At 53.5% G+C, this 16,816-nt stretch overlaps 1 protein-coding gene across 1 annotated transcript in view; it reads left to right on the top strand.

Annotated features, from left to right (window-relative positions):
- Igf2r (insulin like growth factor 2 receptor) overlaps positions 1–16,816 on the top strand; it is a 95,908-nt gene that overhangs the window by 36,122 nt on the left and 42,970 nt on the right. Inside the window, exons 8-20 of the mRNA XM_046449269.1 lie at positions 145–307; positions 466–631; positions 1,374–1,477; positions 6,229–6,393; positions 8,352–8,492; positions 9,227–9,370; positions 10,611–10,748; positions 11,290–11,437; positions 11,960–12,137; positions 12,928–13,043; positions 13,389–13,557; positions 15,020–15,199; positions 15,848–15,949. Of these exons, the coding sequence (XP_046305225.1) occupies positions 145–307; positions 466–631; positions 1,374–1,477; positions 6,229–6,393; positions 8,352–8,492; positions 9,227–9,370; positions 10,611–10,748; positions 11,290–11,437; positions 11,960–12,137; positions 12,928–13,043; positions 13,389–13,557; positions 15,020–15,199; positions 15,848–15,949 (1,914 nt within the window). The remainder of the gene's footprint in view (positions 1–144; positions 308–465; positions 632–1,373; positions 1,478–6,228; positions 6,394–8,351; positions 8,493–9,226; positions 9,371–10,610; positions 10,749–11,289; positions 11,438–11,959; positions 12,138–12,927; positions 13,044–13,388; positions 13,558–15,019; positions 15,200–15,847; positions 15,950–16,816) is intronic.

Here is a 16,816-nt window from a genome sequence, read left to right as displayed (position 1 = left end):
AATGCATACTGGGTATTGATTAAAAGAACAGGAACAGAAAATATATAAAACCCAACTCCCCCTCTTTGAGCTTTCCAGTGGCAATCTGTATTTAATCTGCATGTAACATTTTTTATTCTCCTTCTTTCTGATTGTTCCTGACAGGGCACCATTCCTAAACTCACTGCTAAATCCAATTGCCGTTATGAAATCGAGTGGATTACCGAGTACGCCTGCCACAGGGATTACCTGGAGAGCAAAAACTGTTCTCTGAGCAGTGCACAGCATGACATCGCCGTGGACCTCAGACCCCTGGCCCAGCCTGGAGGTGCGTGGCTGCTCTGCTGCTGAGGCCGTGGGGGCTGAGTGCATGTGCACCCCCAGGCCGGGGTCTCTGAGATGGGTCCAGACTTGTCTCTGGGGATGCTGCACTTTCGGACCTGTGTCTGTGTAAACAAGCCCCTCTTGTGTGTTCTCCTTTCTTAGGGTCCCCCTATGCTTCTGATGGAAACGAGTATACGTTTTATGTGAACGTCTGTGGAGAAGCCGAGATTCCGGTCTGCAATGACAAAGGGGCTGCAGTTTGCCAAGTGAAAAAAAAGGATACCACTCAGGTTAAAGCAGCAGGGAGACACCAGAGCCAGATCCTCCGGTGCGTGCACACAACCCTCTGCTGCCCTCCACCTTCACTCCCCCTAAGTACAGGAGAAAGGGGGAAGCCAGCCTTCCCTCCCGTTGACTTAGGCAGGTTGCCGTTTGTCACCAAGCAGGTGGGCGTTCTCCCTGACTTCACAGTGAGACTGACTGTTCGGAATATTTGCTTCTGAACCTGTTTTTTGAAGGTACCATCCTGTGGGACGTTCTTCAGCTCCAGTCATGTGGCTTTTGTATTTTAAATGCATGTTTTTGAGGGGTTTTGATAATTCTCTGGAAGTTTGCGGATCCAAAATGTCGTGGGCATGACATAAGAAAGTAGGAGCAGCTCAGCGGATTCGCATAGTGTGACTCTTATGACCTTAACTCGGTTGCCACCTTTGCAAGAGCAGCCTGAAGATGGGTTCTCTGAAGTGAGTTTTGTCTGGGTCCCGTGGGTGAGACTGTGCTCACAGCCGAGCTGGAAAGGATCCAGTTCTCAGACACTCTGTATTTTGTACAAAGCCCGAAGATGGGAGAGTAAGATGCTGCGACACCGTCCTGCAGTCTGTTGTTACTCTGCGGTGGCAGAGTGACGGGCCCATGCATTTGGAGTGCACTTCCTTTAGGACATGTCCGTCGCCAGCTGGAGAGCTCGCCTTTTCACGCCAGTTGTGATTTGTTGATGGTGTGCAAAAGGCTGAAAGTAGCCATTTTTAAAAATTCAAGTTTCTTCTTTGGTTTTGCGTGTGTGTTCACAGATACTCCGATGGAGACCTCACACTCATATATTTTGGAGGCGATGAATGTAGCTCTGGTTTTCAGCGGATGAGTGTCATAAACTTTGAGTGCAATGAAACTGCAGGTGAGTGCGTTTGGGGTTCAGGTCCCGCTGTGGCAGGAGGGTGTGGGAGCAGTGCATGCACGCGTCTTTCTCAGAAGGGGATTCTGGGTGGCGCAGTCAGCCGTCCTCCTTTGGACCTGGCGGTCTCTGCTCCTTGGGCTGGATTTTTCTGTTGGAGCAGCATCCTCCTTGCCCCCTCCCCCACTCCCCAGTGACACACACATCCTGTTTCCATTTTCCTCTGCTCTCCGTGTTTGTCTTGGGAATGGGCCCAGCACCAGGCTTGCTGGGAGTTGCTGCCTTGAAGTCTGGCGCCTGCACTGCGCAGCCAGGACGGGCCCAGCGGAGGTGGGTCTGCTGACCAGCTGTGTGTGCCTTCCTTTCACATCACGAGTTTCAGGGAACTCTGGGCAGAGCGGTGGCCTGTGGTGGGGTTCAGGTCTGAGGTTTGCTAAATGTCTCCAGGAAGGTTTTTAAGTTGAAGGTGTAGCTTCCTCTGGGTGACAAGAAGTGTCCTTGAGTTGCCCAGGTTTCAGACACACAGGGCACCTGTGGAGAGGATTCCATCATCACAAGACCTGTCCTGTCCCTGGGACCCCCATTGCCGCTGAGGCCAACCCACCTCTGCTCCAGGCTCTTGTTCTGGAGGCCAGACTTGGTTTCCAGCTCATCTGCAAACACATGTGGCTGCCCCACCCCAGGGGGTCTTTCTGGCTCTTCCTGATTTTTTTTTTAATGTGTGTGTGTGCGTGTGCGTGTGTGCATGTGTATTTTTCTGTGGCAGGTCTTGTACTCTTTGGTCATGGGGCCTGTTCCGCCATGATTGACTCGGATCCAGGGCGGGCAGCTATGCATGAAGCTCACATCTGCAGTGGGAAGCTGGGGTGATTTCAGACTGAGTGCTCATGAACTTGCTAGCTGGCAAGCAAGCAGAGAGCAAGCCTGCTGCAGCAAAGCTCTCCATCACCCCCACCAGGCCAGTGCCTTGGCGGGGCTGGGGGCCTTATTTGCAGTGTCTAAGCCCTTTTGCTCAGGCTGTGTTTGCTCCCCTTCCTTATCACTCCAGGACTCATACATTTTTTAGTGCCTGTTTGCGAAGGCCTGAGGGTGCAGTGGTGACAGATGGGCCTCCAGGCACAGGACTGGAAGCAGAGGGAGATAAGAGCAGGGTGGTGCTGTCAGAACTGAGCTGCTGCCGGTGCCATCACCCTGCCCTTCACAGGTCAGCGTGGGCTAGTTGTGGGCAGCACAGATGAGGTCGCTTGCAGGAGCAGAGCTGCTCCAGCTGCTGGATGAGGGGCAGCCCGCCAGGTGCCTGGGGGGTGGCTGTGGGCAAAGGCTGCAAGGGCCTTCAGTGGCGCGAACTTGGGTAGCTGTGCGCAGGTCTGTGGCTGGGTGTGGTTGAATGTGAGCCTAGAAAGGCAGGGGAGCCTTGTCCAGAGGAGCCGAGTGTCCTGCAGGCCTGGCTTTGTGTCCCGTCCCTGAGGATTCTCAGCAGGGTCACAGTGGCCCTCTGACTTGTGAGTGAGAAGACTCACTGGGCCTCTGGGTACACCCCCATCTGGCTGGAGTGCGCCTGTCCCTGCAGGGTCTCCATCCTTCTTTTACCTCCTCTGAGCCCCGCCTTTACAAGACCATCTCAGAACTGTGAATTCCACCCCTCCTACTCTGTGCTCCTAGTCCTGGGGCAGCGCGGCCTTCTTCCTCCTTGCTGCAGAGGGCTCCTGGGCTCCCCAGTGGGCCTGCCTTCTGCACTGTCAGGTGGCTTCTGTGGTCTGAGTCCCACCAGCCTGTGTCCCTGTTCTGTTCAGGGCTTTTATTCATGACTGAGCTGAGATCTCTTGAGAGTGGTTATTCTCATTTGGGGATGCTGGGAAGGTAGAACAACCACCCCCAAAGACCCAAGTGGCCAGGAATTTGGTGGGACAGCAGCCGCAGACTCACAGGAAGGTGTGGGGGGAGAAGGGTCGGCCTTGGGAAGCTGCTGGCGAAGCCCTGGGCTGGGAACCAAACACCAAAGGCACTTTCTTTTCCTTTTTGTGATACACATTTTCAAACAATAGCGAGGCCATTACCATGGAAATGTATGTGCGTACCACTCTAACAATCATTAATTGCTTCAGATACACCTTAGTCATTGACCCGGGTCATATCACCAGCCCCAACAGAGGACATTGCTTTCCGTGACCTCATGTCATTACTACACCTGACAAAGTGAGCGATACCCGTGGTGGAACAGCAGTGTGTGCATGGCTGCCTTCGTGGAGATTGTACCAAGGAGCCTGCTAGACGCCAGGGGCTTAGTGGGTGGGTGGGCTTTGAGCCTTCTTTCAGGTGGGAGTTGCAGTATAAAATGTTCTGATCCCTTCCTGCTCTGTGATTCAGTCTCCATACTTTTGAACATACTATGTACTGTGAAATTACTTCACTGTTGTATTCAGGTTTAAATGTAGAGCTTTTAGATAAAGTCCCATGGTGGAGTCTGTTTTTGGATGTGAGTGGGTGTTCAGTGGTACAAGTTTAATGTGGTTCATAGTTGAAGTTAAATCTCCAGGACCTATTATGCTTATGAATCTAAGGTTCACGTGTCTCCAAGACACAGAGGCGCGTCCGTGATTCTCTTGGCCGCTGTCTTTTTTAACATTGACATCCATGATCCACACCTAGTTTGCTGTAAAGTGACGCCTTGTTATTGGGCATCCTGATAATTTCTTTTTGAAAATACACTGTGAGAGGTTAAAAAAAAAAAAAAAACTGCCCACAAATTTAAGTGAATCTTGGTACATTAAAGGCTCATTGCCCTTAGTACATTGGGGACAGAGGGCTGGAGGTGGGCGCTGTGCCCCATGTGGTCAGCCATGGACCTATACTCTGGGGTCTCTGCAGAATGGGAGCAGCATCCCTTTGCTCCCTGGGGGACAGAGTGAAGCTTCTGGCCCAGCCCTTCAGACAGCGAGGCTGGGAAGTGGAGCTGTGAGGGAAGGTGAGCCGTTTCCCAGGGCGGCACTGTCCTCTCCACCGAGGACGGAGGATGAACGCCGCCGCAGCAGGGGCACAGAGCGCCCTGGTTTTGCTTACAGGGGCAGGCAGCAGGACCGCCCTATTTGGTGGAAGGCAGTTATGGTTTACTATTCAGCTGAAATTCTTGGAGAAGTTAAACAAGACAGGTCGGGTGCATTGCAGCAGTACTGCGGATGGAGTCTTCCTGCAGCCTGCTGGTTTCAGGGGCCAACCCTAACTAGTAGGATGGGTTCTAGAACCATTCTGAGTTTCACTTAGTCTGTCGCAGCTTACCTGGAGCAGTTCGGGAAGACCTCACGCAGCGAGATGGCTGGGGGCTTAGGGTGCATTCTGGCAGGATGAAACCTGCAGAGGCTCTGTGGGCAGGCCGGGAGGAGGCACTGAGCGGATTCTTGCTAGTGAGCCAGTCACACACAGGACACATCAGTCCTGGTGAGGGACAGCAGCGTCTGTGACCTGGACTGTGCCCTGGAAAGCAGGAGGGAGTCGGCTTTCGTGCAGAGAATGGCATAAGGTACTTACAAAACCAAACCACCCGTCCAACCAATGGATCCGGGACGTTGGGGAACCACAAAGAGAGGAAAGGAGAAGAGGAGACACAAAGCCCCAGGCAGAGTGGGAGGCCCCGTCTTGTGGTATGAGCCAGAGCATCTGAATGTGATGCTGGACCCCCTCCTTTCCAGCTGTGAAGCCGTAGACGAGTTATTTAGCCACCCTGAGTCTATGCAGTGGGGCCAAAATTGTCCCTATGCCGAAGGGTTTTTGAGGACAGAGACATGATTCTATGAAGTTTTGCACGTCCCGCCTCTGTCCCGCTGGCCCTGGGACAGCTGAGATGCTCAGCTCAGCATCTGCTCAGACTGTGGGACAGGTTAGGTGTCATGGCTGGCATGTGCCGCGTCCAAGAGTCACTAGAAATCACAGTTGAAACGTCATTTCCCCTCGGTACAAAACTTTCCTCCTTTCCCCGGAACACTCAGTAGCTCAGGACACCAGACCTCAAGGAGGCCGATCATACGAGACCCTGGGGGCTGGGAGAGAGGGAGCTTTGTGCCGCGGCCCACCAGGTAGGAGCAGCGGAGGAGGGGGTTTCTGGCAGGAGAGGGTCTATGGAGAGTGCTGTGCTACGGGCCCTGGAAGAAGTCTCAGCCTGGAGCTGAGCTGTCCCTGCTGATGGATGGGGAGCTGGGGTGCAGGAGGCGGCAGCGGCTGTTGTATGGGGGGGGACAGCAGAGACGCGTGTCCTGACAAGTCCCAGGAACGCCGGCAGCATCTGGAGGCGCCTCTCACCGTGGAGGCTGGTGGACCTGGGCCTCAGCTCACGGCAGGGTTGGCTCGTGGAGTCCTGTGCACTTCAGCTGAAGCCGCTGCCAGCGTGCTCTCTTCTCTGGCCTTCGCTGTCCAGAGACTTGTCTTGCTCAGTCTCCTACAGTGGCACTCTGGGACCCGGAGCTCTGCTCTCCGTCCTCCTCTCTGTGGACCACTGGTCTCACCCACAGGGGTCCATGGGGACTTGCAGGCTGGTGCGACCCTGCTGCCCGCACGGTCCTTACTTGTTCTTTCAGCTCCTCTCGACCGTGTTGCGATGGCCCTCTGTGTGGCCAGTGAGGCCTGAGCGTCCACGGCTTGCTGGAGTGGCTCTGCTAGCCCTCAGGCCGGGGCTGCTGACTGACCGCCGGGTGGTTCCTGCTGGCCGTGCAGATGTCCCGCAGCTCGGGTGACGGGCTTGGTGCTTCCCCCTCACACTGCAGGTGACGACGGGAAGGGAGCGCCTGTGTTCACCGGCGAGGTGGCCTGCACCTACTTCTTCACCTGGGACACGAGGTTCGCCTGCGTCAAGGAGAAGGAAGCCCTGCTCTGCAAGGCCAGCGATGGGAAGCAGCGCTACGACCTGTCGGCGCTGGCCCGCCACTCAGGTAGCACTCCCCCGGTGCGGACCCAGTCCTGTGCTCCCAGGACACTACCCCTGAATACGCGGGGACACTGTGACTGTTTCTAATCACCGACTGCGTCACAACCCCTTCTTCACTTCTTTTGTAGCTGTCTGGATTATAAGGAGCATGGATGTGGGAGGTGGAACTACCCATGTTCAAGACCAGCACCATCATTTTCTCTTTGGTTTATCTGGGCCCATCTTACCAGAGTTTAATGAGAACGGCCCTGTGCCTATTGTGTTAGGCCACCTTGTACTCTGTGCTTAGAGACATTATTTAAAAAGTGCTTGGTTCTCCCAGCAGCCTTCCACTGGGCAAGGTTTCCGCGGGCTCAGGGGCCGTGGAGGCTGGTGGACCTGGGCCTTGGCTCATGGCTGATGCCCTTTCCTCTGCCTCTTGCTCGCCTCTGACATGGGGTCACAAGCCCTGCCCCATTCTGCACACAGCTGCATCATTGTGGGTCAGTGTGGTGGGCCTGGTCCTGGGGAAGACCGATGGGCTTACAGGGGCAGGCAGCAGGACGGCGCTCTGCCTTCATGGGGCTTGGCATTTGACAGGAGAGAGGGGGGCGGGGTCATAGGAACGGAAGCTCTGACGGATGGCCTGACCTCGCAGGCGGAGAGGGGCGCCTGGGCTTAGCGGCTCTGGTTTGGGTAGGCGGGAGCCATCGCATCTGTAGGGTGGAGAAGGAGTTCTACAGAGTCACATAACTACCAGATGTGACTGTATTCTGAGACCTTTTTCAGAAGTACCACCATGAGGGGATTCCTCTTTGTGGGGGCGGGGGAGTTCTCCCTGAATGCAGTCACAAGGACTCTGCTCTGAGCCCAGTCAGCAAATCGCTCTGCAGTACGTGATCCCTGTGCTTGGGCGGTGGAAAGCCCAGAGCCGTGTTCAGTTCCACGCGTGCGCTTCCAGAGATGGGTTTTCTGCACAGCAGAGCGTGGCGATCTTGGGGTCAGAGACCGGGCTGAGGACTTGTGTGGCCGTGTTGAGGGCGACTGCCTGACGATTCCAGGCTGGAGCTCCTTGCAGTGCGCCCCGCTGGTAGCAGGTGCCGGGAGTGGACGTTTTTGTTCTGTCACTGTGGACAAGACAGTGCAGGGGCTGCACGGGATGCACTTGGCGGACTTCCCAGCCCAGCCCTGGTCCTCGAGGAACCTGGAGGGTTTGGTAGCATTTGTGTGTAGCCAGTTGTGAGGTGAGAGCTGAAATCCTGCCTGCTGTCTGGACCGTCTAAGTCCCCGCAGGCCTCCTGCACTGCAGCCCAGCGCGGCACTTGGGGCCTCGCACTCACCGCTGTCTGCATGGCTCTTCAGGCCATTGACACCAGAGGACGGGCCTCCCCAGCCGGGCTGCAGGCTCTCCTTCGGCAGCGGGGTGCTCTGCCTGCAGTGACCACCCTCTGTGCTGCTGTGTTCTTGACGGCAGCTGAGTCCTGCCTCTGTTGGCTGGCAGCAGGCTCGCGCCTTTGGATCTGGTGACCCTACATGTCCTGCTTACTTCCACGGCACCACTCCTCGGGTTCTGCCCCTCGCTGTTACCCAGAGAGGCAGTAGGTTCCTTCGGCAGCGTTGGGCTTCCAGGACCGAGGCCGGCTGTGTTACCGATGGCTGTTGGTTCTTTAGGCCCCAGACCGGCTGGCTTTGGATTTGGTTCTCAGTTTATGCTTTTGCGCTGTGGGGACTGGGAGAATCTTGCTTCTTAATTCCCTGTCCCTGTGAGCCTGTTCTGAGCCGGTGGTGGCCTGGCTCACTTCTGTCACCATCAGAGAAAGCGGAGTCCCTCAAGGCCCTGTGCTCTGACCTTCCCAGGGCTCAGAGGTGGGCGTGCCTGAGACTCCTGACCAGGAGCTTAGTAAGCTTCGGTCTCTTGACCTGTAGCCCGGTCACCATTTGTGTTGTGACCCACGGAGAACAAATTCTCTGCCTTGGTTACAGAATCGGAACAGAACTGGGAAGCCGTGGTCGGCAGCCAGACGGAAGCAGAAAAGAAGCATTTCTTCATCAATGTGTGTCACAGGGTGCTGCCAAAGGGCAAGGCCACAAGCTGCCCCGAGGACGCTGCTGTGTGTGCCGTGGGTGAGTTGGGTGCCGGGGACCCCTTTCCTGAGGGAGGGTGGGCGGCGGGACCTGGTTGCTTCAGACCCTGCTGAAGTCCGTCTAGCTTGCTCTGTCTGGGTGCCACATAGAGACGGTGAAGAAGCAGCCTCAGTGACACAGACGTCAGTCCCTGCTGGGTGCATTCAAATCCTGAGGCTGGCTGAAGCCACCTGACTTTGGCTAAAGCTGTAGGTGGGGACAGAAGGGACCACACTGGAAAACGCTTGACCATTTATAACCTGAGGACCGACCCTGCCTTTGTAAAGCAACACTGGTTGTAACAGCTTTATTGTCCATCTTCCGTGGTGGACGGCAGCCAGAGCCGCGGGAGGCACTTGTGCCCCAGGTTCCTTTGCCCTCTCCAGCCCGTGGCCGTCACACAGAGACGTCTCATCAGGGGCACAGTGTTTCAGTAGCTTGTTGTTGAAGGTACGCTTGAAAAGGCCAGGAGAGGGGAACAGGGAGACTCCACTGCGGATGTCAGAAGCTCAGTGGATGTTAGGGATGGCCCCAGGGCACGGTCAGGTGTGACTGCAGGCAGGTGCGTTGCTATTGGAGTCTTAGCAGGACTTGAGCAGAGTTTTAGTGCATTATAGGGAACTGTATATGGGATGGGCCCCAGAGCCTCCTGCGCTGGGGAGCCCCCCCCCCCCCCAGCCCCTAGTGACCCTTTGGAACCATGTTTTCCTTTCCTCTTGCTTTCTCTTTTCCAGATAAGACTGGAAGCAAGAATCTGGGGAAATTTGTCTCCTCGCCCACAAAAGAGAAAGGAAACATCCAGCTTTCTTACTCAGATGGTGATGATTGTGGTGGTGACAAGAAAATAGCAACTAACATCACGCTCGTGTGCAAGCCAGGTAAAGGTGTTAAGGAAAAAGAAGTGTTTCCTGGCATTGGCCAGAGGGGTGTTATGCTTTCCGTGTCCCTGTCCCCTGCTCCCTGCAGAGGGTCCTGGACTTCAACCCAGAAACGGAGAAACCATGTGGTGTCAGCGGGGAATTGGGACATCGTTTTTCACACGAGTCCTGAGCATAGTGTCCTGTTCCTTAGGACTGAGACAGGGTCAGAGACGGAGTGCTCAGCAAATGGGGAGAATCTTCCCTCCAGGGGGAAAGAACCACAATCTCACCATGTAAATGCATTCATCTTAACCTACCTTTATTTAACAGGTGGACGTTGTTCTTACCGAGTCGAGGTCTCATGTCCTCACCTGCCTTAACTTCCTTAGTGCTGTCTCTTCTGTGTTGCCCGGTTTTCTCTGGTTTTTAGGGATTGCCTTGTTGACATGGCATGGTTTCACCGTTTTTAAACATTTCCCGTATGGTTGGATTACTGGCATGTTTCTAGTGCTGAGAACTGATTCTATGCACCCTCCATCAACTTCCCACTGGAATATTTCCTTTGGATAAATTCCTAGCAGTGGGAGAAGATTAAAGGCTATGACTATTTTTTTTCTTGTTTATTTTTTGGTAGTAAAATGTATGTTACATGAAACTTACATTTTAATCACTTTTACAAATTCTGATAAAATATGCATGGCCTAAAATTTACCACCTGGCCCATCTTGAAGCGTATGGTTCAGTGCATTAAACACATGACGCTGTTTTGCATCCCTCTGGAGGCCATCTCCAGAACTTTTAATCTTCCCAGAGTTAAACTGAGTGCCACTGAACAAAGACTCTCCATTCCTTCCCCCCAGCTGCCAGTCTAATGTCTGCTCTCTGGGTTTGATTGTTCTGGATATTTCACAGAAGCCAAATCATGCAGTATTTGTAAGATCAACCCTTTGTCCTTGAATGTGCTGCATCTCATTTCCCGCTGTCCTTCCCTAGTCTGCTGTGTGTATGCGTGTGTGCACGCAGCACCAGAGGGTGAGCCCAGGGGTGCTCTACCACTGAGCTACATCTCCAGCCCATTAAAGATTTTTAAAACAGTTCCAAACAGGGTCTCACTGTCTTGTCCAGACTGGCTTTGAACTTGCAGTTCTCCTGCCTCAGCTTCCTGAGTAGCTGGGATTCCAGATTGCTTTTAACAAAGCAAGAGTAAGGAGAGATGTTTCAGAACAAGCAGGTTGATAGGTTTCTTCCCTCGATGCAGGTGATCTGGAGAGTGGCCCGGTGTTGAGAGCTTCCAGGGATGATGGTTGCTTCTACGAGTTTGAGTGGCACACGGCAGCTGCCTGCGTGCTGTCGAGGACAGAAGGGGAGAACTGCACCGTCTTTGATTCCCAGGCAGGTGTGTGTCTCAGCAGCACCTCTAAAGATTTTTCCTGAACATTTCTGTGAGTGTTTTAGAGGGAACCTGCTTTAGAGTTTAATTAATGCTATTTGCCCAAAACTCTGTGTGTCTGATGTCGGGGCTAGACCTGTTGATGGTGCCTTGGGTTCATGGTTGAGTTGGGTTTGCTGCATGAGACACCTTCGGAACACGAGGGATGGCTTAGGTTTGGAAGGCTTTTGTACGAGGCCTAGCCCAGAATTCTACCTGGGAGATTCTGCAAGAAGGATGTTGGACTGTGGTCATCCTGCTTGGATGTACCGTGGCGTTGGAGACAGTGATTGTGGGCTTTGAGTCGGGCTGTAGGTTACTGAGTGAAGGGGGTGGGTGGTGTCGGCTCCATCTCCAGCGGGAAGCGCTGGTAACCACAGGCTGCTGCTGAAGCTGCCTTTCAGCTTCTTCTGGGGAGTCATCTCCTTTTTGCTGTGGGGTGAGGTTGTCCTGAGGACTCCCTTCTGACTGGCCTCACATGCTTTTTATTGTTTGAACTCTTACTTAGGGTTTTCTTTTAATTTGTCACCGCTCACAAAGAAAAATGGTGCCTATAAAGTTGAGACGGCTGAGTATGACTTCTACATCAACGTCTGTGGAGCAGTGTCCGAGGACTCCTGTCAGCCAGACGCCGGGGCCTGCCAGGTGGCAAAGAGGCAAGTGACTTCTCCGTCTGCGTTTGTTCTGGGTCTTCTGTGTTAAAGGGACATTTTTTTCAGGAGTAGGCGTGTACCTCCTAAAACCTTGCTCCACGGCAGGCGTTGAGGGCTGAGAGGACCTCAGTGCGGGACGCCAGGAGCCTTACTTGCTAGAGAGACCTCGTGCCACATCTCAGGGGACGAGGAGGGGCTTACACTTGCCCCACTTCTGTTATTTCGCACATTATAAACATTACTGTGTGTATTTCTCTTTTCTGTGTGGTGCTAGTGAAATGCAGTGAGTTGAACCTTGAGCCAGTGGCGCTAAGAGTAGGTTTGGGTCCTGGCGGGGGCAAGGGAGGCCCTGTTTCCCTGCGGTTGGAAATCGGCCTGTGGGGTTCCCGTGGGCTGCAGCCCGAGTCCTACTCGCGGTGGCTTCCCCACTCTGCCCACCGGCCCTTCCTTCAACTCCACATGGAGCCTGAGAATGCATCTGCTCATCTGGGGCTTTCTCAGAGACATTTCTTGTGTTTATTTCAGTGATAAGAAGTCGTGGAACTTGGGACTGAGTAATGCTAAGCTTTCGTATTATGATGGGATGATCCAGTTGAACTACAGAGACGGCACACCCTACAACAACGAAAAGCACACTCCGAGGTCAACACTCATCACTTTTCTTTGCGATCGAGAAGCTGGAATTGGTTTCCCTGAATACCAGGTAAGAGTTGTCCTGTGTAGTTTTCCCTGGGGACATTTGAGCCTGTTGACCCTTTATTTAGAAGCAGAGCTATTAATAGTCTGGTTTTCTGGCCAAATCATCTTAATTATTCCTTTCAGATTTGCCAGGGGGCAGAGGCAGTATTTGTTCATTTGTTAAGCTTGCTTTCAGTGGGCCGGATGCCTCATGATTGCCTACAACCCCGTTGGTTTGGGGCATAAAACTGCAAAAGCATCAAAAGTCGTCCTTATCTTCACTTAACCGAGGCTGAATTTCCATCTTTGTGGGCACTCTTCACTTTACTGAAATGAAAGGATGTGGATGAAGGAAACTTTCTTTCATAGAGTTTTTATTTAAAATAACACTCTTGTCGTATTTTGAATGTTGTCTTTGCATAACATTTCTTTTTGCCACCTGTGCTGGTCAGCTCTCGTCTATACAGCAAACATGTGAGATGATCAATCTGCAGCGGGAAAAGGCTCACAGTTTTGGAGGCCTCAGTCTCTATCTGTTTGGCTCATTGATTTGGGCCTCTGGCGAGATGACATATCACGGAGTGTGTGTGGCAGAGTCAGGAAGCAACAGAGATGGAGGAGGGGCCAGGGTCCCACAGCCCTGTAGTGGGCGCTCCCCCAGTGACCTGAAGCCCTTCCACTAGGCCCTGCCTCTTAAAGGTCCACCCCTCCCACTAGTGCAAACTAGGGACTGAGACTAGACACATGGGCCTTTGGGGACATTCAGTATCCTAACTGTAGCACCATGCATTTCTCTTCTTTTGTCTTTCCACCAGGAAGAGGACAGCTCTACCTACAACTTTCGGTGGTACACCAGTTATGCCTGCCCAGAGGAGCCCCTGGAGTGTGTGGTGACTGACCCCTCCACGCTGGAGCAGTACGATCTGTCCAGGTGAGGCCTGGCCCTCTTTGCCGAAGTCCCCTAAATGTTGCTGGTGAGCATGTAACCAGCCTATGTCACGTTGGCTCTGGTAGATTTAGCAGTGCTCCCCACTCTTTGCTACAGCAAGACCTCAGCCTGAAGCTTTGGTGTCTAAATCGGTGGTTGGCGAGGTGTGGGGGCTTACTGAAGCAGACTCGGGGTAGGCTGTGCAGAGCGTGGTGACAGTTGAACGTCAGCCTGGGTACCCAGTCGTGTGTCTTAGCAAAGCGTGCTTCACTGATAGGTTCTCTCCTTAAGAATATCTGCATGCAGTGGGTAAACTCTTTAAAAGCACAATCTTTCTTGAAATTTCAGTCTAGCAAAGTCTGAAGGTGGTCACGGAGGGAACTGGTATGCCATGGACAACTCAGGGGAGCATGTCACTTGGAGGAAGTACTACATAAATGTGTGCCGGCCCCTGAATCCTGTGCCGGGCTGTGATCGGTACACATCCGCCTGCCAGATGAAGTATGAGAAAGATCAGGTGAGTCTGTCTTCCCCGTGTCTCCTGTCCCCCTTAAGTGCATGGCTTAGTGATTATTTTGGGACCCTAGATCACAGCTGGCCTGGCTGCTCAGGTGCAGCCCTCTGCATAAGACCAGGCCTCTGTGGAAACTGACCTGCCTCCTGCACAGAATGAGTCATATTTGAGTCTGTTCAGATTTGAAACTTCAAGAAAATGCCAGTGCATTGTCCACCTTTGAGCAAATAAAGGGCGAGGAAAGCTCTTAATGATCGTGTGGGGCCTGAATCCAAGTGTCTGGTTCAGCTGGCTTCTGTAAAAGAGTTTCTGCCTCCAGGGGATTATCAGTTTGGGGAGCTGTGTGGATGTTCTAGATCCAGGCATAGCTCTCACTCCTGCTGCTGAGCTGCCCTTGGTCATCCAGTTGGATTCAGTGACCTCTAGAACCTCTGCATGTCTCCTTGTGAATGGTGACCCTCACAGTGAAGGGGTGCCTGCTGTAAAAACAGCAGGCCAGGAGAGTATTTCCTTGGCACATGTTAATGGCACTCTGGTGGTTAAGAGCTGAGTTCCTGGTGTTTGGGGATAAAGCCCAGTGACAGAGCATTTGTCCAGCTCAGATGAAGTCTGGATTCAGTTCCCAGCATGATAGATGGATAGATCCTCAGCACAACACATAAGTAGCTAGATCCTCAGCATAGTAAGTAAGTAGGTAGGTAGGTAGGTAGGTTGATTGATTGATTTGATCAATCCCCAGCATAACAGATAGATCCACAACATGATACATAGATACAACACGATAGGTAGATGGGTAGATAGATCCACCTCCAGCACGATAGAGAAATAGATCCTCAACATGATTGATAGGTAGGTAGGTAAATAGGCAGGCAGGCAGGAAAGAATTGTTTTTGTGTACATGCAGTGGTCCTTGTAGGAGCAGTGACCTCAGAGTATTGCCAGTCCTCATTTCTAGTTCCACATTGTGAGTTGGCTTCCTCACTGTCATTTATAACCCCCTGGTCAGCATACAGAGTGCTTCCTTGGTGGTTCTCGGACATGCACAGCGGCCCAACGTGCATGTTCTTAGCTGAGGTTGATGAGTAAGGTGATGCTCCATCCTGTCATTCAGCCTCCTGCTGAGATGACCAGAAGGTGGAGTGGGCGGGGGTGCAGTGCAGAAGCCGCATCTCTGGTGCCAGGTGGACTGGGGTCTGTGTCCTCACCTGCACCTGTTAGTAGGACACCCTTGGGCGAGTCTCTTAACATGTCCAAGCCTCAAGCGGACCTGTCAGGATGGGTTGTGCACAGGGTGTAAGACTGTGGCCTAGGTGAGATGCAGGGTAGGCTGCCCAACTCCCCTGGGAGCAGTACTTCAGTGTCCAGTGATTCACTGGGGCGACTTTGTGGGTGTGTCCACCACAGATGATAGTGGCTTGTGGGGAGACTGGCTGTCCTCAGGGAGCCTGACCCACTGGTGTTGCAGGGCTCCTTCACCGAGGTGGTGTCTGTCAGTAACCTGGGAGTTGCCAAGGCGGGCCCCGTGGTGGAGGAGAGTGGCAGCCTCCTCCTGGAGTACGTGAACGGCTCTGCCTGTACCACCAGTGATGGCCAGCTGACCACCTACAGCACCAGGATTCACCTCATCTGCTCCAGGGGGAGCCTGGTAAGTCGCTGCTGGGTGGGCGAGGGAGAACGCCACAGAAACATGCTTTGGGTCATGATGTACAGTTACAGTGACATTTGTTTTTCATCACGGTAAAATGTAAATGACACGATACACCCTTTCAGACTTTTTGGGTAAGAATGTTAAGGCTGGGCGCGGTGGTGTACTCTCTGATCCTAGCCTCTCAAGAGACTGAGACGGGGTCCCACATTCCAAGCCAGCCTCAGCAACTTAGGGTCTTTCGAGCAAGACCTTGTCTCAGAACATAAAAATAGCTGGGGATGTGTGTAGCGCAGAGGTAGAGTGGCCCTGGGTTAATTCCTAGTTCAAAAAAATTTTAAAAAAGGAAAAGAAACATAAAGTACTTGTGTGGTGCATTTCTTACCAGGACCCGTGTCCAGAACTTTTTTGTATTTTCCCAAACCCAGTTGCTTCCTTTCCTGGGAGCTTTATGTATATAGCAGGGCCGTGGGTTTTTGAATACCCGAGTCAGTTGGGTAAACTGAGGATGGCAAGTCACACGTAGATAGTGCCCAGGCCACCTGGTGCACAGGGAATGCTGGTGCGGTCGACTGGCCTCGGTGGCTCTGGCACTCTGTTGGTTAGATGATCGTTCTCTGCACTCTTATCCTGCACTTGACCTTTCAGAACACCCACCCGATATTTTCTCTCAACTGGGGATGTGTGGTCAGTTTCCTGTGGAATACGGAGGCTGCCTGCCCTGTGCAGACGATGACGGACACCGACCAGGTACGCTGCCTGCCACCTGGCCCCTCGCTGAGCTTCCTGCCTGATGGTCCCTGGTGTCCAGCTCTGCACCAGCCCGCCTTGCATCTGCTCTGATGGATGGCAGGTGTCTGGAGCCCCTCCTGCTCTCTCTCCCTACGCTGGAGGCCCAGATCCAGGATGAGAAACAGGAGCCTTGCTTCTGCTTCCCGCTCGCTGTAGCTCCTCCGTTCTCCGCCCAGCTCTTTTGTGTGGCAGCGACACCCACCTGGTGGGCCCTGGGGCTCTCCATCCCCACAGAGGTCTGGCTGGCTCATGTGTCACTCCATCTTAGAACATTGCAGAGCCCTGGCTGTGGGCCACTGGCTCTCGTGATCCCTTCATCTCCCTCCCAGCTCTCTCCTCCTTTGCTGGCAACTGCCACAGTGCCCAGGTGTGGTCCTGCTGCTGTGGCCTTGGCCCTGCTCCTCCCAGCTGCATGCTCTCCTGCAAATGTGGCAGCAGGCTGCTGCTGTGGGCTCTGCCTGCCCCCGGGCAGTGGTCTGCACAGAGCTGTTCCTTGTGGTGGGGCTTGTTTCCCTCCCTTTCTGGTAACCTCTCCCCAGACTGCAGAGTTGCTGGCGGCAGAGACCTTGGCTTGTCCCCATGGATGAACCCAGCTCAGGGTCCTGCTCATAGGTGCACCATGAGGGTGGGAACACGGGGTGCCAGGCACCTTACCCGTGGTCGGCGCTTCTGGGGCTGTAATCAGTGCCCCATTCCCTGTGTTTGGGGGACACTGGAAGCCCATGGCAAAGTTACTTACACCTCAAGAGGAGGGAACGTGGTTGAAGTTACCTTATCATGCCATCAGTACCTTTCTTTCCCTGAACAATTCAGAGACAGAAAACA

Source organism: Marmota monax, unplaced genomic scaffold, assembly GCF_021218885.2.
Source record: "Marmota monax isolate L192 unplaced genomic scaffold, Marmota_monax_Labrador192_F-V1.1 WCK01_AAM20220418_F8-fsc00083, whole genome shotgun sequence".
Taxonomy (NCBI): domain Eukaryota; kingdom Metazoa; phylum Chordata; class Mammalia; order Rodentia; family Sciuridae; genus Marmota; species Marmota monax.
The sequence above is the reverse complement of the archived record's forward strand: the minus strand, read 5'-3'. Positions and strand labels throughout refer to the sequence as shown.